This window comes from Geotrypetes seraphini, chromosome 11 (genome assembly GCF_902459505.1).
Source record: "Geotrypetes seraphini chromosome 11, aGeoSer1.1, whole genome shotgun sequence".
Classification (NCBI taxonomy): Eukaryota; Metazoa; Chordata; class Amphibia; order Gymnophiona; family Dermophiidae; genus Geotrypetes; species Geotrypetes seraphini.
This window is the reverse complement of record NC_047094.1, coordinates 3276491-3302686: the sequence shown is the minus strand read 5'-3', so window position 1 is coordinate 3302686 and position 26196 is coordinate 3276491. Positions and strand designations below refer to the sequence as shown.

The window sequence follows — 26196 nt, the reverse complement described above, 5'->3', positions numbered from 1 at the left end:
TGTAGCTGAGTTTAAAAACAGTTTAGACAAGGTCCTGGAGTAAAAGTCCTTAAACTGTTATTAAAGATAGACCTCAAAGAAGCTACTGCTCTTCACTGAGGTCAGTAACCTGGAAACATAACACGTCTTAGTATTCTGCCAGGTATTTGCGACTTGGATTGGCCATTGTTGGGAACACAATACTGGGCTAGATGAACCATTGGTCTGACCCACTATGGCTGTTCTTATATATAAAATATGGAGTGGAGTGGAACAGGTAGAAGTGAATCGCTTGTGTGCTCTTTCCAAAAATACTAGAACTAAGGAGCACAACATGTAATTAAAATCTGGAATTCATTGCCAGAGAATGTGGTGAAAGCATTTAGCTTAGCAGGGTTTAAAAAGGTTTGGATAATTTCCTATAAGAAAAGACAGACTTGGGAAAAAAATCTGTGCTTATTTCTAGGATAAGCAGCATAAAATCTGATCTTTTGGGATCTTGCCAGGAACTTGTGACCTGAGTCGGCTGCTGTTAGATAGAGGATACTGGGCTTGATGTACCTTCAGTCTCTTTGAGGCAGTGTTAGAGAAATGATAAGCAGTAGTAGCAGTATATAGTACATTGATGCCTGTGATTGTTGCAGGGTGGGTGAGTGCTTGGGACTGTTATGTAATGCTCACGATTCTTGCTACGTTGGTTGATGCCTGTGATTGTTACAGGGTGGACAGGTGCTTGTGAATGTTGCAGTGTGGGTTGGCGCTTGTGAATGCTGGAACGAGGGCTGGTTCTTATCATATTAGAGCATAGGCTGGTAGTAAGAAACATGTCACTACCAGCCACTGTGATACCACCATAAAGCGGGCTTCTGCCCATTTTCAATTTCATAAGTATAGGGACCTGGAGGGCTGCAGCCACAGGGGACGTCGGGAGGGAGGGTTTAAAGCTGGGACCTCAGAGGACTCAGCTTTCCTGCCCACCCTCTGTTTAGGTGGCTTGAGGGCTGTTTAAGTGTAGGACTCGGGAGTGTTATCCTGAGCTACTGGCTGCTGGGCTCATCGGGGGGGGGGGGGGCATGCTCGGGGATCAGGTGACCCTGGAGACATGCCACCCCAAAGATCCTTGCTGACATGGCTGGGTTGGGGGATATACTTTGATAATTGTCATGTTGGTTGGTTGTTGAATTGTTAATTACCAATAAACCAGGCTGCGGCTATGTTTCTACCAATTACTGTCTGTGTGGTGACGTTATATGAGTTTGGGACAAGTTGGTTTTGGTGGGCAGGGAAGAGGGTTAAGGGGGAGAAGTGGGTTATCCAGATCCCACTGTTAACAAATGAGCAGATACTTTAGAGAGTTATTGACAGATATATAAGAGACAGAAATTGATCCAGTATGAGATACTCTAAAAAGTGATGTATAGATACTATACTGAAAAACAAACGACACTATGGGGTGGTCAGCTCCCACAGCAATGGACCTGGGTCCCACAGAAGTACAGATGTCCACAAACAATGCGGAACCGATTCCTGGACTTCCAAGAGTTAAAATGGTGTAGTTTATTGATATGAATTGCAAATAAATATATAGGTAATAATCACTTTATTTTTCTATACCGCCATAATCAAACGAAGGCTGGACAATCAGCGAATTACAGAATGCATTAAGAGGAAATGTTACATAAGAGATTGGAGTTACATGGGGAAGGAATATATGAGAGGTTGGGACTCTGCTAAGAAATAAAGATGGCCAGACCCTGCAATTATTGTATTTGTAATTCATATCAATAAACCACATCGTTTTAACTCTTGGAAGTCCAGGAATTGGTTCCACAAACTTTCTTTGCACAGAGAGATGGTGGATACTATAAGGCAGCGTTTCTGAGCTCAGTCCTTGGGACCTATTTGATCAGTCTGACCACATGGAAAGACATCTCATAACATATTTGTTCTAGATATTGGCTGAGTTTGTCTAGAGGGTCGTGGAAACATGGTCAGTAGATATTTTACAGGGGATGGACAGAGAGATGGATAAAATGATCAAAGGGATTTCTGTGTGTTGATATATAAAATTAAAACAAAAATATGGACAATCAAGTGATGTCTTTTATAGGGCTAAATACATTTTTGAGTAGCTTTCAGAGGCTCAAACCTACTTCCTTAGGTCAGGACACTAGAATATATGAGGAGAGAGTGATGAGTGATCACAAGGTGGAAATGCAGCCCAGTTTCATGGTTGAGATGCATTGATTGTCCAGTAGTAAACTGCTTAAAATTCATGTATTTTGCATTAACTGATGAGTAACAAAGTATCAATCACAAGGCTTAGTTCAACTGTGTCCTGACTTGTAGTTTCCTGGTGTGCATCTAATACACAGGCAGTTCAGCCAAGCTAAGGAGATTGCTTCCACGTGGACGGGCGATGGACAGTATGACGACCATCAGCAGTGCTTCTCTTTCCAGCAGTCCTGCCCTTGATGCCTTTCCTGAGCACACCCTGGAGGCTGTGGACATTGTCGTCCTTGTGCTCTATTTTGTGTTTGTCTTGGCTGTGGGATTATGGGTAAGAAGACATCTTTATGAATTTTAACACCATTTGTAAAAGTGCTCTGGCCAGTCTATCTGGAGGGGATTTCCTTGTTCTGCTCAGGGGTGTGTGTGGGTCTGTCACCAGTTTGAGGTTCAGGGGAGGAAGCTGTGGTAGGGCGAGGCAGTGCTAAGAAGCCCAAGACCAGGGTCGTGGAATGCTTCCTTGGTTGGTGGGGGCCAAACTCTACCCCCAGCTCCATCCAAGCCCCACCCCAAAGGCTGCTTAAACACTGATTATGACCCTAAAAGAACCATGGAGAATGAAGAGGTGGTTTCAAGCTTCATTCCACTCAATTAGGAGCTTTTGTGAGCAGTTGATATAAAATAGATTGAATGAAGCATGAAAGAATTTATAAAAATAATAACAACGGACAGAATAGGATAATGCTTGTTGCAGGTTTCCAGGTCTCGCTGCATCTTGTCAGGTAGAAATTGACGTTTCAACCACCAGAGACCTTTCCATTCTATGAGGAAAAAAAAGAGACCAACTGATTTTCCCACCAAAATTCAAATTGTTAACCAATGGACTTTCCTGCATTATTCGCCTCAAGCCCCAACCAATCAAATTTGAGAACCTACTATATCAAGACAAACTGCAGACTTCACAGCTACCCTGAAGAAAACCACAGCATGATGGCTGAAACATCGGTTTCTACCTGACAAGACACAGTGAGACCCACAAACCTGCAACAAACATGATGACAGCTGCAGAAACCTAAGAAAAGAGAATAGGATAATAGTAATTCCAATCCAGTGGGGGCAAAAGCGGGAGATTTGACCTTCTTATTCAGCTGATCAAAAGCAGGATGCAAGAAAACCACAAGGAGGAAAAAATGAGATCGGCATTGAAAACAGAGATATCAGTGCCAAGTGATTCTTCTGTGGATCATGTGGAGAGGGAGATACTGTCAAGAATCAAGAAAAGCAGTCCAAGAAGATGTGGCAGAAAATTTGGTGTCAATGGCTTGATTGAAAACAATGTGCAATTAATTCTAGGGGGTTTCCACCTCCTCAGGTGACTTATCAGAATAAGGAATTTTCCAAGGTCCTCTAACCCAGAAAGCCATAAGTATATTTTAAGGTGTGACCTGGTTTCCAACATATAGACGGTGTGAATTTTAATTTTTTTCTACAACTTTGTATTTTAGTGAAGATTGAATTATGTAAAGGTATAGATTCTCTTTCATGTTCTAGATTTTTTTGTCTGTTTTGCAAATTTTTTCTTTCTTTCTTTCTTTCTTTTAAAAACTTATATTCTGTTTATACCTTAGCAGATTACAAAAACAAACAAACATAATTGAGGTAAAAACACAAAAAAACTATATAAAATGCAATAAAATAATATACAGAAAGCATTTCCATTAATCACTTCATTCCTTCAGTCACTGCTTCTCAACCACTCAAAAAACTTCTATAAAAAGAGATGTTTTAAATAATTTTTTAAAACTCTGAGAGTTAACCATCAGGGTATGGAGCTTTCTCAATAAGAGACCGAGTGAATGATCACCTTGGGCTCTCCCTATTTCACAATTTGAATTGCAAACACTTTGGAAGCTCTGAAGGTGGACCTGTGCTTTTCTCAGACAATCTCTATTAAAGGGGGTTTCTACTTACCTCTGGTGACAGATGCTCTGCTTGTGACCTGATAGACACATCACCCTCTAAGAACCGGAAGATGTTATGTGTCATGGGAACAACAGGGCGGAGTGTACCCAAGATGGCAGCTTGAGCTCTGCAGGGAGACGGCGTTGCAGTCTTTTTGAAAAAATTTCCTGTCTGCCTAAATGGTGAAGAGAAAATCGAAGCTCTGGGTCTTCCTGGAGGAATTAGCTGTTGGTCAGACCGGGCCTATGGATCTCTTTATTGAACATAGCTCCCGAACCACACATCCAGAGGATCAAACCTTGGTTGGAGATAGTGTGGAAGCTGAGGCGCATGAATTCTCTTTTGAGGGAGCCACTCTAACCCCAGCCACGCAGAGCCCGCCGACTCCTCTTGTGGTATCGGAGGAGCTGTTGTCGGCTGGACCGACCTGGGACGTTCTTCTGCCGACCCAACAGGACAGAATGGCTGTTCCTGAATGGAGGTAGGAGGAGTTGTCTTTCATATCATTGCAGTCAATGGGGAGATTGGAGCAAGCTCGGGAAAATTCAACGATTACTACTGCGGCTAAAGGTACTCTAGTTTCTATTGCATGGTCCAGAACTGAGATTGTCCCTTTGCAGAGACCTAAGGTACTTAACATAGAATCATTGTGGGAAGCCATATGTAGCTTACAAACCTCTTTGGGAAACCAAATTGAGTAACTTTCAGAAAACGTGGAGCTCAAGGCTAAAGTACTGAGTTTGGAAAATAAAGGGGATGACGTGGAACCCAGGATAAATTTTGGAAGCACAAACTCTGACTGGGGTTAAAGATAGTGCAAGTTTGCACTTTAAACAAGAAATGGTGGAAAAAATCTATTAGGAAATGTCATCTTCAAATTATTAATTTCCCCAAAATACTGCTTTAGTCATGTTTAAAAGATATTTGAATGAAGTTCTGAAGGTACCAGAGACCTCATATCCACCTAGCTCCAAAATATACTATTTACCTAGACAAATTAAGGCTCAAAGAATTGATCTGCTGAAATTTTGGACTATTCAAATTTTCTGGAGAAGGTGGATACAGAGGTGCAGGTTTCAGCTACATTATTGGTACAATTTGCCATCGATTCAGATATGTTTTTCAGACATAAAGATGTTCCCTTATTGTCTAACGTTATAAGAATGTATCCAGATGTGTCTCGTCCTACCCAAAAGAGCAGGAAACACCTCAGGTTATTCAGCTGGGAGCAACTTTTGTTTTGAGATATCCTTGCAAGTGTGTTTTGCTGTTTAATGGAAACAGATATGTTTTTTATAAGCCACAGCAATTATCCAAATTTATTTCCGCTAAAGCACAACTTATAGTTACTTCTTAAGTTATGGCATAGTATGTTAGCTCGGGAAAAAAAAAAAAAAAGTCATCTTTAGTTTTCCTTAAAATTTACTTGTTTCTGCTAATTTCAGTTTAATTTTTTTTTTCTTTATTTATTTATATTTTCATAAATTTTTTTTCAAGAACAATAACTTCTTGTTACAGAAATACAGTAGAATAATATTAATATAAATCCAAAAATATAGAAGTGGAATAATTTTACAGCCTTCCTTAGACCACAGTTCAGTTTAATTTCAGCTCCGTCTCAATATATGGTGGACTAATTACAACCTGCGTTTTCTTTCCTTTTTTTGTTTCCTGTAATAATGAGACACGTTGTATTGATATCTTTTTGTTATGGAGGCTGTTTTTGCTCTTTTGTTAAGAATTATAAATAAAGAATTAAAAAGAGAAGATATTATGTACCTTGTTTCCTGTCATTAGGTTCTTGCACACGGATATGTTTGTGGATTTGAATAAATGCAATGACATGCCTAAAGCAGGAATGTTCTCGTTCATTGTACATTTATCTTCTGTCTTTGGGCCCCAAGGACATACCCTGCACAACAGAACTAAGGAGGAGGAGGAGGAGGAGGAGGGAGGGCACATTTATAGTTGGTTTGGAGGCCTGAGCAGTAAAAAAAGTCAAATGGTTGCTTTGTTTTCTTTTCACAGTCCATGTTTCGGACGAAGCGGAGCACAGTGAAAGGTTACTTCCTGGCTGGAAAGGACATGGTCTGGTGGCCTGTAAGTGTTGCTCGCTTTCCAGCTCATACGGGAGAGCAGGGAAGGCTGAGTCAGTCCATAGAGGGAAGACTTTCCACTTGGAGCTTTAGTGAATGATTTTATCCTAGTTCTAAAGAAAACCAAGAACCTAATGAAACGTGCTCTGCAGATGCTACAACAGGCCCTCGAGGGCCACAATCCAGTCGGGTTTTGAGGATTTCTCCAATGAATATAATGGAACGATTTCACAAAAACAAATCCTTTTTTTTTTTTTACTTTATTTCAACTCTCATACATATATAACAATAAAATCACCATTTTACTCTCACACTAAGGGCTCCGTTTACAAAGGTGCGCTAGCGTTTTTAATGCACGCACCGGATTAGCGCGCGCTAGCCAAAAATCTACCACCTGCTCAAAAGGAGGCAGTAACGGCTAGCGCACGTGGCAGTTTAGCGTGCGCTATTCCACGTGTTAAGGCCCTAGCGTGCCTTTGTAAAAGGAGCCCTAAGGATATCCCTCTCCCTATTCACATTCACTCAAAAATCCATCAGCGTCCAATGTCCACATTAATAATAATAATAATAATAATAATTTTATTCTTATATACTGCCATACCCAGTGAGTTCTAGGCGGTTTACATCAATTAGAAAATGACCTGCATTGACAAGCAGATTTACAACAATTTATCAGGAATTGCAGTTTAGATCGAACTAGACAAAGGATGTAGAGAGTAGGAAAAAAGGGAAGGTCTGGTGAAGGAGGAGAGGAGCAGGGGTGGGGGAGGTGTTATGTGGGGTGAGGGGATAATTAAGGGTCGTGTTTGCTGAATAGGTAATTAATGCTGAACCTCCCCTGTAGCTCATTAAGATCTTTGATCATTGATCGAACCATGAGAACTTTTCAGCCCCCCCACCCCCCTCGTAGAGCATTGAGCAAATACGTGGGGCGTAATAGAAATTAGAAATCAAGGTGAAATTGATGCTTATCATGCTTGCTTTGGAATAAAGCAATACATAGGGTGATAAAAAACTGTACGTATATTGTGATGATGATTTTGTTACAACAAGAGTGTGTTAATTTGGAACCCACAGGTGTAAAATACTTGTTTACCTAGGCCCCTGTATGGGACATGGGGGGAGCAAAAGGAAAGATGTCCTCTGAGGGGAGAGGAAAAATGATTTACGGGTGAATGCAATTGTAGGTCAGTAAAAGGAGTTTGACTTGTAATCAGAAATGGCTGGGAAGCCAACAAAGTGACTTTAGGAGAGGGGTAATGTGAGTATAGCAGCTCTCCCGGAATATGAGTCGTACAGCTGAATTCTGGGCAGCTTGAAGAGGAGAAAGATGGCAGAACGGAAGACCTGAGAGTAGCGAGTTGCAGTAATCTAAGCATGAGGTGATGAGGGCATGGATAAGGGTTTTGGTAGTGTGCCCAGAGAGGAACGGTCGGATTCAATATCACCAAAATTCACCCCTTCCTCTCTGAGCACACTTCCTGGACCTCACGCTTAGATTACTGCAATCTACTCCTAACTGGTATCCCTCAGTGTCACCTCCCCCCCTTGCAATCTGTGCAAAACTCTGCTGCGCGACTCATCTTCGACCAACCTCGCTACGCTCATGTCACCCCTCTCCTTAAGTCACTTCACTGGCTCCCTATCCGCCATCGCATATGGTTCATTCTGCTGCCCCTCCTAGAGAACTCCGTTCCTCAGAAAAGATGATCTTAGCTGTACCCTTCTCCTCCACTGCCACTCAGTGCCTTTAGGAAAACTTGCTGCAACTTTATAACCAGGTGAGGGAAAAAACCCTACTTGTTCATCAAATTCCTAGTAGATCAGTAATAATAATAATAATTTTATTCTTATATACCGCCAAAGCCGTAGTAGTTCAAGGCGGTTTACAATAAGAGGAGCTGGACAATCAGCGAAGATAGGTACGATGTAAAGACATAGAGCAGGATATAAGGATAGGAAGGGCTGGAATAGTCAGCGAACAATCAGCGAGAATAGGCTCACTGGACAGTCATCAATACATGTAGGCAGAGATCGTGGTAAAACTCGGTTGGAGTAAAGCAATAGGGCAATAGGAGTATTTAGGTTACAAATCGGTTGTTTTTACTAGTTTTCTAAACCGTGTCCTCCCTGCGTGTCTCCCACACTCCTCAAGACGATGGAAAAGCTCTATGCATGGACTCATTCAGCCCCTACCAACAGCGCTCCCTCTCTTCTCTCGCCACCTTCTTTTGGGTCTCTGATATTTGAAAGCTGTTTTTCTACTCGAGTCCTTCTCGTATTACCTTACCATGTTATTTGTACTTGTATCCTCACCTCACATGTACGGTCTTCTACCAAACTCCTGTTAACCGCATGGAACTTCACTGTGTTTTGTGGTGTACAAATAAAATGTTATGTTACTTCTGAGCCTGTCCTCTTTCACCTTCATCCTATACCCCCTAATTTCATAGCTTCCTCTCGCCTGTACCATCGTGTCTAGTGCCAAGCCTGCCTAGTAGGTATCACCATTGTTAAAGACTCAACCACAACACCAGGTCTCTGAGTAAACAAGTCATAGAGGAATAAGGTTATGTTTATTTAAACTTTGCTTAAAAGATTATGTATACAATTAAATAACATAAATTACATGAAGTAAAAACAAAATATGATAACCAACTTCAATAAACACCCCTGGTTAAACTTTTAAAAACTTAATAGCTAGTGCTAGCAGGCAACTTTCAGATACTCTAAATGGCAGCAAGACTTTGTAACTCATGTTGTAAAGAGGGGAGACCTACATACCATGTAGAAACCTAGCAAATGACAGCAGATAAATGCCATATGGCGTTCCACGCATTCACCTTCATCCTGTGCCCCCCTCATTCCAGAGCTCCACCTCCTGTACATTTATCCCACAGCAATATTGAAACTTCTCTATGAAATCCCTCCTCTCCTGCCTTTCTTCAAAGTCTACAGATTGAGATCTTGAAGTCTGTCCCCAGATGAGTTATGATGAAGACCACCGACCATTTTAGGAGCCTTCCTCTGGACCCATTCCATCCTATTTATATCTTTTTGAAGGTGCGCTCTCCAGAATTGTACCCAATCTTCTAAAGTCTCATCCCTGCATCCCTCTAGCTTTCGCTGGTGCTTTTTCTGTCTGTTTGGGCTCATTAACATTATCAGTTATGATCACCCCCAGGTCTCTCTCTTCCTTCACGCACACTGATCCTTCATCCCCTATACTGTATCGCTCCCTCAGTTTTTGTAGGACCCTGCAGTTTTTTTGCATTAAATCTTCGTTGCCAAATTTTAAACTATTCTTCAAACTTCACTAGATCCCTTCTCATTCATAAAGAGGCAAAGCTTACCAGACAGCCTTCAGCAATATTGTTTACAAAAATGTTAAAAAAAAAACAGACCAAGAATGGATTCCTCCGGCACCAGCACATCATTGGTAATGCCAATGTCCTTGGAGAAATCCATTCAACACTACACTTTGTCACCTGCCTCTGAACCGGTTTCCAGCCCAGTCAAGAGCACCCAATTTATTTATAACAGTGTCAAAGGATTTTAGTGACATTTAACTTGACCATATCGAGCACTCGCCCTTGAACCAACTCTCAGATCACCAATGTAAACAAATTAATCAGATTAATCTGGCAAGACAAAATCTACCTCTAGTAAAACTATGCTGCCTTGGGCCTTGAAATCTACTGGATTCCAGTAACCACTCTCTATCCAATGTGTAGGTTTCAAATTTTAATCTAAATATGCTATTTTCCTACTGCACTTTCCTTCTGCCTCCTTTGAAGTATGAAGGCTGCAGAGTTGAGCATATATTTTCAGAAGATCGGAGGATGACAGTTTTCACCTGTCACTCCCAAGTCAACAGTGTAGCGTAATAACTTAGTAAATGATGGCAGATAAAAGACCTGAATGGTCCATCCAGTCTGCCCTGTAATCACATGCATTACAGTTTCATGATTAAATTAAAATGTCTTTTCTTTGTTATTTCTGGGCCACAGACCTTAGAAGTCCACCCGGTACTGTCCTTAGGTTCCAACTACTGGAGTTACTGTTGAAACTCACTCCAGCCTATCCAAACCATCTCATCGTTTGTAGGATTCAAACTCTGAAAGTTTGATCATTCATATTCTAATTAGAGATCCTCTGTATTCATCCCTCGCTTTTTTGAATTCTGTCACTGTAGATGTCCTGCAAACAACGGGATGGTTGAATAGGCTGGAGTGAGCTTGGACGGCAACTTCAGCATTTGGAACCTAGGACAAAAACAGACTTTACCCTCTATGGTCAAGAAATATCAAAGAAGAGACAAGTATTTTTCATTGGTATAACTAATGGGCAGACTGGATGGACCATTCAGGTCTTTGTCTGCCGTCATTTACTATGTTTCTCCTTCACATGTGTTCTCTTCTCTCTGTAGGTTGGTGCATCCTTGTTTGCAAGTAATGTGGGCAGTGGACATTTTGTGGGTCTCGCTGGGACAGGTGCAGCCTCAGGGATTGCAGTGGCTGCCTATGAGTTGAATGTAAGTATCTCAGCTGGAGACAGACAGGAAGACTCTGGCCAAGTGTGACTGATCCCGAACGGATCTCTTTGTGGTCTCCCTTTCTTGATTAGCTTCTTGGTCCTATTTGCCTGATAGAATTAGCCCAGTCATCTCTCACATCCTTCGCATGTACGCTAATTCTAAAACGATGAAGTGTAATGATATATGACTTATACTAAATGAAGGGAAGCCCCCTTTCGTAACACAGTGAAGAGGATTGCCTTGACGTTCATTCAACAGCCTGCTCACTGCTTCCTTCTGGTTTCCTCCACAGGGGATGTTCTGCGTTCTGATCTTGGGATGGCTCTTTCTACCCATATACATTTCTTCTGGGGTGAGCATATGAATAAGCCCATAATCACAATTCTCTTTTTCATATTTTGACTCTTGAGGCACTCATAGGAGCCAGGTCTTTGGGTGCCAATAGGTGAAGGACCCCAAATACTGAGCAAGGGAGGGGTAATTTGCCTTGGGTCTGGGACCTCCAATCATTTTGAAATGTTGGTGCCTGTACTTGAGGTATTAAAAGGGATTTCAAATACTTTTGTTGCTATTTGTGCTTAAACTTTTGGTAGCACAGAAGCTGAGGAATTTTTCTGTGGATTTTATGAAAAGTTCACATCCTGTTTGTACATCACGGGGTACAGAATCTGTCTTCTGCTTTCTTAGTACCTCACACCATGCTTGTCCAAGAGTTTTGCCACTTACTTTTGGGGACTGGGCACTTATTTTTGGGTGGAAGATGGGCTGGGGGGCATCAATGTGAACTCCACTAATATGGAACAGGAGGATGTTACTGGTCAGGCTTTACAGTAGATGTTCTGAAAACAACGGGATAGTTGGATAGGTTGTAGTGAGCTTGGACGCCAACTTCAGCATTTGGAACCTAGGTCAATACCAGACTTTACAGTCTATGGCCCAGAAATATCAAAAAAGAGACAAGTTAATCTAATTATGTATTTTTTAATGGGTATAACTTATGGGCTGACTGGATGGACTGTTCAGGTCTGCCGTCATTTACTATGTTACTTAAGGTCTCGGATGTATCGGGGATCTTCATAAAGTTTCCACATTTTCATATTTTTGTGCTCAACCAAAAACATTCTTTTCTGATGATATTAAGAAGTTAGTAGGACGCTGGGAAAAATGTATTGCAAAACAGGGTGATTATGTGGGAAAGTGATCTACTTTGTTTTTGAGATCTTTAATAAATAGTGTTTAAAAAATGAAAGTGCTGAAACTTTTTGAAATTTGTTTGTGTCTAATGACCATCAAACCAGACCACGCGAGAGCTCTGATAAACTGGGATTGTATTTTCCTACAGGTAACCACCATGCCTGAGTACCTGAAGAAACGCTTTGGAGGAAAGAGAATAGGGGTCTTCCTGACCGTGCTGTATCTTTTTATCTACATATTCACAAAGATATCCGTAAGTGGTGCTAGACACTCCCGACAGCAAATTAGCCTCTCCAAGCCTGAGAGAAAAGATAATTTATAGAGATAACAACAAAACAACCCCCCCCCCCCCAAAATAAGATGATGCAATCCACTAAAAAGCTATCACCTTTTTGTTTTGTTTTTTTCTTCGGACCTAGCAGGTCCATGTTCCATGGACTGGCCACCCCCAGACCTTGATTGGACTCAGCAGGGTTTGAAAAGTAGTGAGGTCTCTTCTTCAGGGACCTGGGTGGTCTGGAGAGCTGAAGTAACATTCAACTAAGAAAAAATGCCTTTTTAAACAAATATACCAGCACTTGAAAATGAATATATCAATGGATATTTTAAAGAAAAAATTGAATAATGAATAATGTGCTCATGGCCATATCCTGGGATAACGACCACAAATTAAAGAGAACCATCATGGCATCAACACGTTCCCTGAATTATCCACCACTTGCATTTCTGATATGAGTTCTTAGAGATAAATAACCAACAAAGCCAATGGATGTCGTGGGGTGTTTAGTCAATTCCTCAATTCAGGCTGGCTTTTTGTTGGCCTAAATTGACAGTACCAGGGCAGTTTATAACATTTTCAGTGGCGTTATATACAAAGTGCTGCTGAAAATGACTAGAGAGGGTGCTTATGTGTTTATTGGCTGCTGTGAAATGTATTTCAGGCTTTTGTCAGTGAAATGATCATAAACTGTACTGAAACCAAGTCCAGGAAGCTTTACATTTTCATCAAAACACTGGTACCCCTTTGCCCTCCTCCAGAAAGAGGGACAGGTATTTAGCGAACTCATTGAAATCATCCTTAGGTTATGTTATTTTCATCTTTTCTTCACCGCATTGAACTTACGCTTATGCGGTTTATAAGTATGATGTTAAGTTAGGTAAAGCAGACAGAAGCAACTAACCTGGAACATCAAACTCCATCTTTCAGAGATTTCGGCTTCTCCTTTCACTGAACTCAGTCTTTAAATCTTGAATGAGTAACTTTCTAAACCTCTTCATGAACAGCTGGACGTGTTCTGTTTCCCAGTTTCTCTGTCTGAAATGTGTTTTCTCTGCAGATAATTAACCTCGAGTTCACTGCGGCTCTGAATGAGTTTTAGGATCCATTAATTTCTTACTCAGGAATGTGGCCACAACATCTGTATTGCTCCAAAACACCAGAGAATCTGCCCCTACCCAGGCATGTGGAATCCAACCATCTTGCATTTGGAGGGACACTCCTTCATTTCGGTTAAATAAGACACATAATTGTATTTCCTGGAGCTTTCAGATGCCACTCTTTCCCACCCAGGGCTGGCAAAGGAGGCAGACACCCTGGGGGAATCTTTAACCATCTACATTTCTTCTGGGGTGAGCATATGAATAAGCCCATAATTACAATTCTCTTTTTCATATTTTGAGGCATTCATAGGAGCCAGATCTGTGGGTGCCAATGGGTGAAGGACCCCAAATACTAAGCTCAGGGATGTGGAGTTGGTACACCAAATCTTTGACTCCAGCTCCAGTTCCTCTGGTTTTCTACTGTCCAAGTCCAACCCCAGTACTAACTCCAATTCCCACTGATACTAGGTTTTAAAATTTTACTACACGCGTTCTCTTCTCTGCTCCTGACTCTAATCCTTTCTACACAGGTGGATATGTATGCCGGAGCCCTGTTTATCCAGCAAGCTTTGCAGTGGAACCTGTACGTCGCTGTCAGTGGTTTGCTTCTTATCACAGCTATCTACACCGTTGCAGGTATTTCTTTATCTATAAAAAAAATGGGTGGCCTTCTCCATCCGCCACACATACATAATCGCAGCCCATTACAATAACACATCAGACAACACACATTTCTCACCCTATATTTCACGGATGCCGTATTCTCTGACATACAGTAGCTACGTACCTGCAAATACCTGTTAAACAACCCATCTTTCACTGTCAGGGTCCATCATCTTCAACTCCTGCACCAACAAATTCCATTGTACCAAACCAGCCACCGAAAAACTGCAGGTATTCATTTCTGCCAATTAAAAATCTTGACTAGATGGGAAATGCAACAGATCTTAACAATTGCATTGGTCTATACATTCATATCCATTTCCCCATCCAAAATACCGCTATTAAGATCATTAGCGGGGCAAAGAAATATGATCACGTCACCCCTCTTTTAGTCGACGCTCATTGGCTGCCAATCGAATACAGAATTAATTATAAAATTTTATTTTTAACATTTACAACTTAAATGAATAACCAACCTGATTTTATTAACAGTCTTTTAATCCCGTATCTAACAACAAAATCCCTTCGTTCCACTTCTCAAAATCTTTTAGTTATACCATCATTAAAATCAATAAATACTTTACGCACCAACAACTTTGCTGTCACTGCCCCTTCACTTTGGAATTTAATGCCTATATATCTCCGTAATGAATTAGATATAAAACAATTTAAAATAAAACTAAAAACATTTCTATTCCGAGAAGCTTTTTGTTAAATGGCCTCTTTCTATCTTTTTTTTTTTCCTTTTTCGACAATTTTTTACCCAACCTACTGTTTTAGCCTTTATGACTTATCTATCCTATATTTATTGTAGTTCTTCCCCATCTGTCCTTTTGTTGCCGTATGTTTGTGTAAGTCATTTGTCTTCCCTGTTTTAATATGTTTAATCTGTTTTTGTGTAATTTTATTATGTTAACCGCTTAGAAATTGGATTAAGCGGTCAAACAAATTTTTAATAAACTTGACAAACTTGACAAACTACTGGAAGCCAATGCAATGCAGCCAGGTGAGGAGAGAAGTGCTCAGAATGAGAAGACCCCAACCACAGATGTGCAGCCACATCTGGACCGTCTGTAAGGCCGTCTGGACCGTCTTGGTAATCCTCGATACCATGAGTTGCAGTTCTCCACTCCAGCCCTGAAATTAATAAAGTCTGTAAAACAGATCTAAAATCATCAGCACAGAAATAATCTATTTTAACCTCTAAGGCCCTGATTCTCCAAAAGTGCGTCCCGATTTTAGGCAGCTGTAGGCGTCCTACAGCTGTCTAATCAGCCAATCGGGATGCACGTTTTTTAAAAAAAATGCTCCCCAGGCAGGCGGCCTATATTGAAGGTGAGGCCCGCAAGACACCTAGGCCCTGATTCTGTATAGGACGCCCGGGAGAGGCGTCCTATTCAGAATCGGCCTAAACTAAACCCCGAAGACGCGGGTTAGAGAATTGGGTTAGATTAGACACGGCCCGCTACACTTATCGTGGCAAGGGATCTCTCTGCCGCTATAAGTATAGCGGGCCGTGGCCCCCTGACCGATCGCTGGCAGGAGGGTGCCCAAACCCTCCTGCCCGAAGACGCACCCCCCCCCCGACACTACCGACCGCCCCCCCGACACTACTGACTGCCCCCCCCGACATTACCGATCTCCCCCCCCCCGACAATATCGATCGCTGGCAGGAAGGTGCCCAATCCCTCCTTCCCGAAGACGCACCCCCCCCGCGCTAACAACCCCCAAACCTCCACTCCACCAAACCTGTTCTTACGGCGAGATGGGTCTTGCACGTCCAGCCGGCAGGCAAGCCTCGTCGAAATGAGGCGGGCCCGCCCCTTCCCGGCCCATCCCGCCGAAGCCTAAGGCCTGATTGGCCCAGGCTCTAGAAGCCTGGACCAATCAGGCCTTAGGCATAGCGGGTCCGCCCATCCCTACTTAATCTAAGGCAGACTTAGCGGCAGAGAGATCCCTTGCCACGATAAGTATAGCGGCCGCGTCTACTTACAATGTAGACCAGCATTTTGCTGGCCTACATTTTAAGCTTCTCTTCTACTAGGGAGACGAATATGGCCGCCTAGGTTCAGCCTAAGGCCCGCCTAAGGCCCTTAGACGAGCTTAGGTCATCTTGCGGGTCTCCCTAGGCTCCCGGAGGCACCTTCAGGCCTGCCTGGGGAGCATTTTTTTTTTTTTAAACGTGCATCCCGATTGGCTGATTAGACAGCTGTAGGACGCCTACAGCTGCCTAAAATCGGGACGCACTTTTGGAGAATCAGGGCCTAAATGTACTAAATTTAAGATACCCACTATAAAAGATATCCAACTCACCATTCAGAAAATTAACCCAAGAGGCACGTGATCAGAAATTATACCTCCGATTTATCTGCAAAAATTTTTTTCCTGCTTTGGTCCATTTATTCACTCACTTGTTCAAAAAAGTTTAACTACTGCATATGTCCCGCATCCATGGAAAATTGCTACCATTACACCTATACTGAAAGACCACAAAACCAGCCCGGAAGAAATTTCTAATTACCGTCCCATAGCTAACATTCCTTTTCTCGCGAAAATAACCGAAAGATTGGTCTTTAACCAACTTTCAGACTTTATTGAAGCTTCAAACGCACTTCATCCGAACCAAACAGGTTTCCGGATATTCCACAACACAGAACTCTCACTGATTGGAATGATAAACAATATCCATTAGATCAATATCTTAGATCACCACAAATCAGTAGTTCTTTTTTCACTAGACCTGTCTGCGGCTTTCGACACTATCGATCATGTCTTACTATTAGAACGACTGGAATCTTTCGGTATTAACGATCAAGTTCTGAAATGGTTCGATTCTTTTTTTTCTAATTGCTCCTCAATAGTCAACTTTAACAACGAGCAATCTAAACCTTTCTCATCAACCTATGGTATTCCACAAGGTTCCATTCTGTCGCCTCTCCTACTCAACATCTTTTTGTCCCCACTTTTAAACCTGTGTCAATCCATTGGATTTACAGCCTTTGCATATGTTGATGACATCCAGTTACTGCACCCTATAGACCCGGGAAACACAGATGAAATCCAGGCAGTTAATAATAAACTAGACTCAATAAACTAGACTCTAACAAATTAGCCTTAAACATCAAAAAAACAAAAACAATGCTATTCTCTAATAACCTGTTAACAGTTCCATCCTTGAAAATAATAGGAAGCAGAAGCCAGGACATGTTCTCGGTTACAGCCCCTCTTCTGTGGAATTCTATACCTCAATACATAAGAGACGAAAAGGAAATTTGAAAAACCTACCTTTTGAAAGATGCATTTAATCTATGACCCACCGATTTAGAATTTTTAATGTTTTGGCGCAATATTTTAAATTTTACCCCTTCTGTGTTTTTCACATTCTCCTCCTTCCCCTCACGACTCATGTGTGTCTCACTTAGTAAGTTTTAATTGATGTTATTGTATTCACTGCCCACTTTTTAATTTGAATTGTACATCGCTTAGGAAATTAAATAAGCGATTTATCAAGCATTAATAAAAACTTGAAATCATTTTAAATATATCTTTTATCTGTAACGTCATTAAAAGCAAAGAATCGATGTCTGAGAGGCCACTGCAACATGACGTGTCCTTAACTCTATTACCTCTGGCCTAGTTAGCACCAAAGTTAATGACCATGTTTTGTGCTTTTCACATGTAACATGCTTCGCTGGCTGTACCTTGAAGAGGGAAAGTTTCTTCTACTTTGAGGCTCCCTGTAGCTGAGAGTAAACTCAAGGACTGGGTATTTTCCACTCTCCTCTGAAGGCCTGGCCTGGCCTCCATGGAAGCTGCCTGATTTGTGGCATCAGGTAGCATCTAGTCACATGTGCACATTGAGGGAGGGGACAGGTATATTCCTTTACCAAACTGATATCACGCAACAGGCAGAACGGTTAGGGAGTGAATAGAGGTCATGATGGTGGGGGAGGGTGTGCCAGAGGAGTGGGCAGTGTGATGGGCTGTTCTCTCTCTCTCTCTTTTAGGGGGGCTTGCAGCGGTGATATACACAGATGCTCTGCAGACCGTGATTATGATCATTGGCGCCCTGATCCTCATGGGTTTCAGTAAGTACTCAACCCTCACTGCCAGTCTCCTACCAGGGTTGCTGGAGGCTCAGGGTCCCCAACAAGAGCCACCAACTACTGACTCTATGGCTGCAGAAAAAGGAAGAGTGCTTTCAGTGAAAGTAAAACCCAGATGTCTCAATCCATCCTCCTTTTCTGGAGCCATATGGTAACTCTACTCTAATGACCTGTAATGCGTATAAGGCCCACTCAGTCTTCCGACACTGCCTGTCACAGTGCTGCAGACCTCACCTGTTCCCCTGCTTTTCCCACTTTTCTCCCGTCTGTGCTCCTCTCACCCTTCCTAAATTCCTATATGGCTTTGCATTAATCAGCTGTTGTGCAGGAAATTCATAACCGTTCTTTCAAGAAATATTTTTTGTTTCACCTGAATCTCGCTCTTTCCAGGCACATGCTGGTTTTTACTTCTTGTCATACGTATACATTATTTCTATCTCTAATATATTTGGATGTCATTATAAATCTCTTCCCTATAAGTCCCTTGGATCAATTCTCATTGCATGAACTCTGCACTATTTTGTTAGCAAAGTGTATTTTTATATGATTTATATTTAGTTTGCACCAAGGTGAATCACAGGTATTTCCCTGTCTCTGGAGCTTATAATCTGATTTTCTATTTGAGGCAGTAAAGGGTGAAGAGACTCAGCAAAGATCACAAAAAACAGCGGTGACATTTGAACTGGGCTTCCCTGGTTGCCAATATGATGCTCTAACCAACGAGCTGCTACTCGTGTGTCTTTTTTTAATTTGAATTTCTCTGTTTAAATTCCAGTGGCATTCACACCTTTCCTCTGAGGTTGAGATGTCGCCCTCCAGCTCTAGCCACCACTTATCACCCTGTTTGGTGACCTTGAGATCTTCAAGGTCTCTCTTAGGCACAGTGTTACCAAATAATAGAAGAATTTTGCTATAGTCAAACCAGGAAGAAGGAAGTTATCTGAGGTATAATGGAGAGATAAAGACCTGAAATAGCAAGAGGGTAAAAGACACATTTCCCTCCAAATTACCAATATTTATTAGCGCAGTGATATCATTGCTCCTCCAATTGGGGACTGTGAACTAGAAAAATCTCTCTCAAATGCAAATGCTGCCTCCGTGTCACCAAGTCCATACTATAACCGCACCACTGTATTGCAGCCATTCCTGTTTCATTCTTGACTTCTGATAGCTACTTCCTGTTTATGTCCTTAGGTTTTGTGGAAGTTGGTGGTTTAGATGCTTTGGAGGTGAAGTACTTCAGTGCCATTCCCAGCAGTTATACTGGAAACAACAGTTGTGGTTTACCCAGAGCAGACGCCTTCCACATTTTCCGGGATCCTGTGACATCTGATCTTCCTTGGCCAGGAATCTTGGTTGGAATGTCCATTCCTTCTCTTTGGTACTGGTGTACAGATCAGGTACTTAGCGTTGCCTCACTGCTTGCATTGCTACTGGAACCCAGCAGGTGCCGAGGGCTGCACGGATCTGAGTGTTTGCCTTGGCAAAGGAAAGAACAACACAATGATATTTACCTTTTCAGATCCTGGCTTCACTGCTGCTAATTTAACTTCTGCTTCTCCAGTCCCTGGCTCCATTTTTCTTACTTCCTTGTATTAGCTATTCACGCTAGCCGATTTAGCACGTGCTAAATGCTAATGCGTCCAAAGAATATAATGGGCACATTAGCATTTAACTCACGCTAACTTGGCTAGCATGCCTTAGTAAAAGACCCCCTAAGCAATGCATCCACTTCCCTTGCCTCTCCTCTTCGCTCCCTCCCCCATCTTCCCGTGCATCCCCTCTCTCCCAACATCTGTCCCCTTCCTCCCCCAGGACCAGCCCCTGCAGCCTCCATCCCCCCAGCATCTGCCTCACCCTTTCTCCTCCATCCCAGTATCTGCCTCATGTCTCTCCTCTCTTCCTTTCCCAAGCATCCGCTTTTTGCTTCCCTCCCTGCCCCCTGCAGCTCTGCCTCTGCTGTGTTAACATAACACAAGCATGTTTAAAACATGGGATGAGCTGGCAGAGAGGAAGCAAAGCGATGGGAGGAGTACAGATTTCTGGCACTCTGGCACCAGCTATGGCTCCTCCAGTAATCTCAATTAGAGAAAATCTAAATCAAAAATGGTGGTAAGGATATACACGTTCTTATTGAAAAGAACTTGTCAAGCAGGAGGAAAAGAGCGTGAGCATCAATGTTTATCTTATGCAATACTAAGGGACTAATTTCTCATTTCATTAGAGATTTCTATTCCGCCATTACCTTATGGTTCAAAGCGGATTACAAAAGAGTTATAGAAGGTGAGTTACAAAAGAAGATCTCTGGTCATTTTCAGAGCGACTAAAGAGTAGATCAGGTTGATTTGGGGGGGAGGGGGGGTTAGGAAGAAGATGGGAGGGAGGAAGGAAGGTTCTCATAGTGTTAAGACTTTTTCAGGGATTTCTTGAGTGTAGCTATATAAATAAGCAAAGCACTTAACTTAATGTCCCAACCGGAGGCCCGTTTTGCGATTTGCTTCTTCAGGGGATTCGCATTGTTGCCACAATTCCGACTATCCATCTTTCTTCTCTTAGCACTGCAAATCGCAAAATGGGTCCTCTAGTTGGGACATTAAGTTAAGTGCTTTGCTTATTTATATAGCTACACTCAGCCTGCTAAGTGAATATGTGAATTGTTTTTTAGATTACACAGGAGGTTTTTTTTGCCATGAGAAATTAGTTCCTTAGTATTGCATAAGATAAACATTGATGCTCACGCTCTTTTCCTCCTGTTTGACAAGTTCTTTTCAATAAAAAATGTCTATATCCTCCAAGTAGAAACATAGAAACATGATGGCAGCATCCACAGCATCCACCATCTCCTCCTCTCCCTATTGGCTAAGGCTCTTAACATTTGCATCTCCTCTTCCTATAGGCTAAGGCTCTTTACACCTGCATTGTGAGGTCATAGAAACATGATGGCAGATAAAGGCCAAATGGCCCATCCGCAGCATCCACTCTCTCCTCCTCTCCCTATTGGCTAAGGCTCTTAACATTTGCATTTCCTCTTCCTATAGGCTAAGGCTCTTTACACCTGCATTGTGAGGTCATAGAAACCTGATGACAGATAAAGGCCAAATGGCCCATCTGCAGCATCCACTCTCTCCTCCTCTCCCTATTGGCTAAGGCTCTTAACATTTGCATCTCCTCTTCCTATAGGCTAAGGCTCTTTACACCTGCATTGTGAGGTCATAGAAACCTGAAGGCAGATAAAGGCCAAATGGCCCATCCAGTCTGCCCTTCCCCACCATCCATTATCTTCTCTTTTCCCTAACAGATCCCACATGCCTGTCCCACATTATCTTGCATTCAGATACAGTCTTCATCTCCACCACCTCCAGTGAGAGACTATTCTTACATTACTCCTGAGCCTATCACCTCTTAACTTCATCCTTTGCCCCCGGTAGTGAGGCTCCATTTGGAATACTGTCTGCAATTTTGGAGACCCCACCTTAAAAAAGATAAAAATAGGATGGAGTTGGTCCAGAGGGCTACTACAAAGTTGGTTAATAACATAAGAATTGCCGCTGCTGGGTCAGACCAGTGGTCCATCGTGACCAGCAGTTCGCTCACGCGGCGGCCCTTAGGTCAAAGACCAGTGCCCTGACTCTAGCCTTACCTGCGTACGTTCTGGTTCAGCAGGAACCTGTCTAACTTTGTCTTGAATCCTTGGAGAGTGTTTTCCCCTATAACAGCATCCGGAAGAGTATTCCAGTTTTCTACCACTTTCTGGGTGAAGAACATAAGAGAACATAAGAAGTTGCCTCCACTGGGTCAGACTAGTGGTCCATTGCACCCAGTAGTCCGCTCCTGCGGTGATTCTTAGGTCAAAAACCAGCGCCCTAAATGAAACTAGCCTTACCTGTATACGTTCTGGTTCAGCAGGAACTTGTCCAACTTTGTCTTGAATTCCTGGAGGGTGTTTTCCCCTATAACAGCCTGCGGAAGAGCATTCTAGTTTTCTACCACTCTCTGGGTGAAGAAGAACTTCCTTATGTTTGTACACAATCTATCCCCTTTTAACTTTAGAGAGTGCCCTCTCGTTCTCTCTACCTTGGAGAGGGTGAACAACCTGTCTTTATCTACTAAGTCTATTCCCTTCAGTACCTTGAATGTTTTGATCATGTCTCCTCTCAGTCTCCTCTTTTCAAGGGAGAAGAGGCCCAGTTTCTCTAATCTCTCACTGTACGGCAACTCCTCCAGTCCATGAACCATTTTAGTCGCTCTTCTCTAGACCTTTTCGAGTAGTACCATGTCCTTCTTCATGTACGGCGACCAGTGCTGGACACAATATTCCAGATGGGGCATACCATGGCCATTACAGGGGCATGATAACCTTCTCTGATCTGTTTGAGATCCCCTATTTAATCATTCCCAGCATTCTGTTCGCCCTTTTTGTCACTGCAGCGCATTGCGCAGATGGCTTCATTGACTTGTTGACTAGTACTCCCAAGTCTTTTTCCTGGGGGGGGGGGTGTCTCTCCAAGTACTGCACCGGATATCCTGTATTCATGTATAAGATTTTTCTTACTGACATACATCACCTTACACTTATCCACGTTAAACCTCATTTGTCATGTCGCGGCTCATTTCTCAAGCGTGTTTATGTCACATTGCAGGTCTTCACAATCCTTCTATGTCTTCACTACTCTGAATAACTTTGTATAGTCTGCAAATTTAATCACCTTGCTCATCGTACCAATTTCCAGGTCGTTTATAAATATGTTGACAAGTACGAATCCAAGCACCAAACCCTGTAGCACTCCACTCGTGACACTTTTCCAGTCCGAGTATTGTCCATTTACCCTCACTCTCTGTTTCCTGTCCGCCAGCCAGTTTTTAATCCACGTAAATATTTCACCCTCGATTCCATGGCTCGCAATTTTTCAAAGTAGTTGTTCATGCTGGACCTTGTCGAACACTTTCTGAAATTCCAGATATACAATGTCGTCCGGGTCACCCTTGTCTCTCTGCCTGTTTACTCTTTCAAAGAAGTGCAGCAAGTTCGTCAATCAAGATCTTCCTTTGCTGAAGCCGTGCTGGCTGGTCCTTATCAGATTGTGTCCATCTAGGTGATCAATGATGCGGTTTTTTATCAGCGCCTCTACCATCTTTCCTGGTACTGAGGTCAGACTCACCGGTCTGTAGTTTCCCGCTTCTCCCCTCAAACCTTTCTTGAAGATCAGCGTAACAATCGCCACTTTCCAGTCTTCCGGAATCCTTCCTGATTTGATCGACAGATGGACTATTAGTTGTAGCAGTTCAGCTATAGCCCCTTTCAGTTCCTTGATTACCCTCAGATGGATGCCATCCGGTCCTGGGGATTTATCAATTTTAAGCCTATCAATCTGCCTGCATACTTCTAATAGACTGACCGTCAACCCTGTCAGTTTCTCATCTTCGTTTCCTGCGTATAACCTATCGGCTTCCGGTATGTTGCGTATATCCTCTTCGGTTAATACAGACGCATAAAATGTGTTTAGTTTATCGGCAATGGCTTTGTCCTCCTTTAGCACTCACTTTATTCCATAGTCATCCAACAGCCCCACCACTTCCTTCGCGGGTCGTTTCCCCTTAATATAGCGAAAGAATGGCTTGAAGTTTTTTGCCTCCTTGGCTATTTTTTTCCTCATAGTCTCTTTTGGTCCCTCTTACTGCTTTATGGCACCTGCTTTGATGTTGTTTGTGCTTTTTCCAGTTTTTACCTTTTCCATTCCTTAAACAAAGTCTTCTTGTCTCTGATCATTTCCTTCACCGCTACAGTGAGCCACGCCAGTTTCTTGTTCTTTTTCCTCTTGGATCCCTTGACGATATGTGGTATATATAGATTTTGTGCTTCGGTGACTGTGTCCTTAAAAAGAGACCATGCTTGCTTTAGCGATTTTAGAGTGCTTATCCTCTTCTTAATCTTCTTCCCCACCATGAGTCTCATCGCTTCATAATTTCCTTTTCGGAAGTTCAGTGCCTTGGCCGTCGTTCTGGATCGATGTTTTGCCCCTGTGTCCAGGTTGAAGCAGATCATATTGTGATCAGCGTCCCTTCTACTTCTACGCTTTGCGCCGGTCCTCGTAGTCCATTTAGAATTAAGTTCAGAATTGCATTTCCTCTCCTATTTTCCTTGATGAGTTGTTCCAGGAAGAAATCGCCTACAGCATCCAGGAACTTGGTCTCCCTACTGCAGCCGGAGGTGCCTAGGTTCCAGTCTATCCCCAGATAATTGAAGTCGCCCATGATAACTGCGTTGCCTCCCTTGAAGTTGCATTTAATCTCGTCTGTCATTTCTCCATCAGTTTCTTCAGACTACCCTGGGGGTTGGTAGTAGATGCCGATCTTCGTTTCCGTTCCATTTATTCCTGGAATTTTGGCCCTTAGAGACTCTACCTTATTTTTTATTTCCAGCGTGTTCTCTCCAGTAGACTCAATGCCCTTTTTGATGTATAGGGCAATACCCCCACCTTTTTGACCTACTCTGTCTCTGCGGTATAGCTTGTATCCCGGTAGCACAGTGTGCCAGACGTTTTCCTCATTCCACCATATTTCCGTGATGCTTTTGTCCAAAATCTTATGGGGACAGCCTTAGAGACCTTACTATGTATACTTTAAAGGAAAGAGAGACATTTAAATATCTCCATGCAATTAATGTACAGGAAGATTTTCATGCAGCAGGACACACTCTGCTGCCAAGTTTCCACTGCCAACTTCACTACTTTTCTCCTGGGTTCACCTTGCATCTTGGACCAGCAGGGTCTGGAAAATCCACCAGCCTCACAGCTGTGGTCTCCCTGTTTCCTGCTTTACTTCTTTACTGGCAGGATCTGGGGAATCCTGCTGACCTCATTGCAGCACTTTCACAGCTCTGAGCCATAAGGCTGGTCGTGTGTGTGTGTGTGTGGGGCGGTTATCCTGCGGAGACTCAGAAGCTCCCCTAGTTTCCTGCACTCTTGTGTCCTCCTTGCTTCACTCTCTAAACATTGTGTTTAGATTTTTCAAGCTCAGCTTTATGAAACACACCCTCTGTCCAGTCATCCCTGGGGGTTTTCTTTTTGCTTCTTTACAGGTGATCGTTCAGAGGTCTTTGTCCGCTAAAAACCTCTCCCATGCTAAGGGAGGCTCACTGCTGGCTGCCTATTTGAAAGTTCTGCCTCTCTTCATCATGGTCCTTCCAGGCATGATCAGCCGAGTTCTCTTCCCAGGTAACAGTAACCGTTTCCAGAGGACCCTCCAGGTCTGCCTGTGCATTTAGCTCTCTTGGCTGTGTGTGTGTTTGTGACCAGGAGAGGCCTCTTCTATGTTTGATGTATCAGCGTTTTTGTGTTGCTTTGGGACATTTTGGAGGACTTTTATTTCTCTAGAAACCTGGGCTGATTGGGTTCATTTTCAAACTTGATGTGTCTTTGGGTTTTTACCATGTCAAATCAGGTCCTGTCCTGTTATTTTGCCCTCAGACAGACATTTTCAACCTCTTTCTAACTTTCTGTTGAGTTGAAAAAAAGGGCAAAAGGCATCTGTGTGAAAATGATCCACTTCCAGCGCTCTTTATTTTGTTATGTGAACTTTTGCGTAAAGAATTTATTGCTTTCTCTTTTCGTTCCTCTCTTTGACACTGGACTGTTTCTGCATTTCTTACTTGCTTTAGATCTGGTTGCCTGTGCTGATCGAGAAAGCTGTAGAAGCATCTGTGGCAACCCCTCAGGATGCTCTGATATTGCTTACCCAAAGCTGGTTATCGAGATCCTACCTACAGGTAATAATATTCAAGTTTCAAGTTTAATAAAATTTTTGATTAATCGCTTAATCATATTTCTAAGCGATGAACATTTTAAAAAATTACAGTATTTGGGGGACAATACAATACTTAACAATATTTTACATCCGAGCGGACTAAAAGACATACTTAACAAACAATATTTAAATATTCAATAACCCAAGCGGCAAAATACCCAGCCAATCAAATCCCAATGTATGACCACTTAGGAAAGCATCCAGCCAATCATAATCCAGTGTTTGACCAAGTAGAACAAATCCAGTC

General features: G+C 42.6%; 1 protein-coding gene across 6 annotated transcripts in view; it reads left to right on the top strand.

Annotated features, from left to right (window-relative positions):
* The window catches only part of SLC5A11 (solute carrier family 5 member 11), a 47752-nt gene that overhangs the window by 4775 nt on the left and 16781 nt on the right, over positions 1-26196 (top strand). For all 6 annotated transcript variants that reach the window (XM_033914911.1, XM_033914910.1, XM_033914912.1 and 3 more), the window contains 10 exons: positions 2355-2539; positions 6199-6270; positions 10696-10800; positions 11096-11155; positions 12146-12250; positions 13908-14013; positions 18048-18128; positions 19341-19546; positions 25225-25360; positions 25804-25911. In XM_033914911.1, coding sequence (XP_033770802.1) covers positions 2399-2539; positions 6199-6270; positions 10696-10800; positions 11096-11155; positions 12146-12250; positions 13908-14013; positions 18048-18128; positions 19341-19546; positions 25225-25360; positions 25804-25911 — 1120 coding nt within the window. In that variant the 5' untranslated portion in view covers positions 2355-2398. The remainder of the gene's footprint in view (positions 1-2354; positions 2540-6198; positions 6271-10695; positions 10801-11095; positions 11156-12145; positions 12251-13907; positions 14014-18047; positions 18129-19340; positions 19547-25224; positions 25361-25803; positions 25912-26196) is intronic.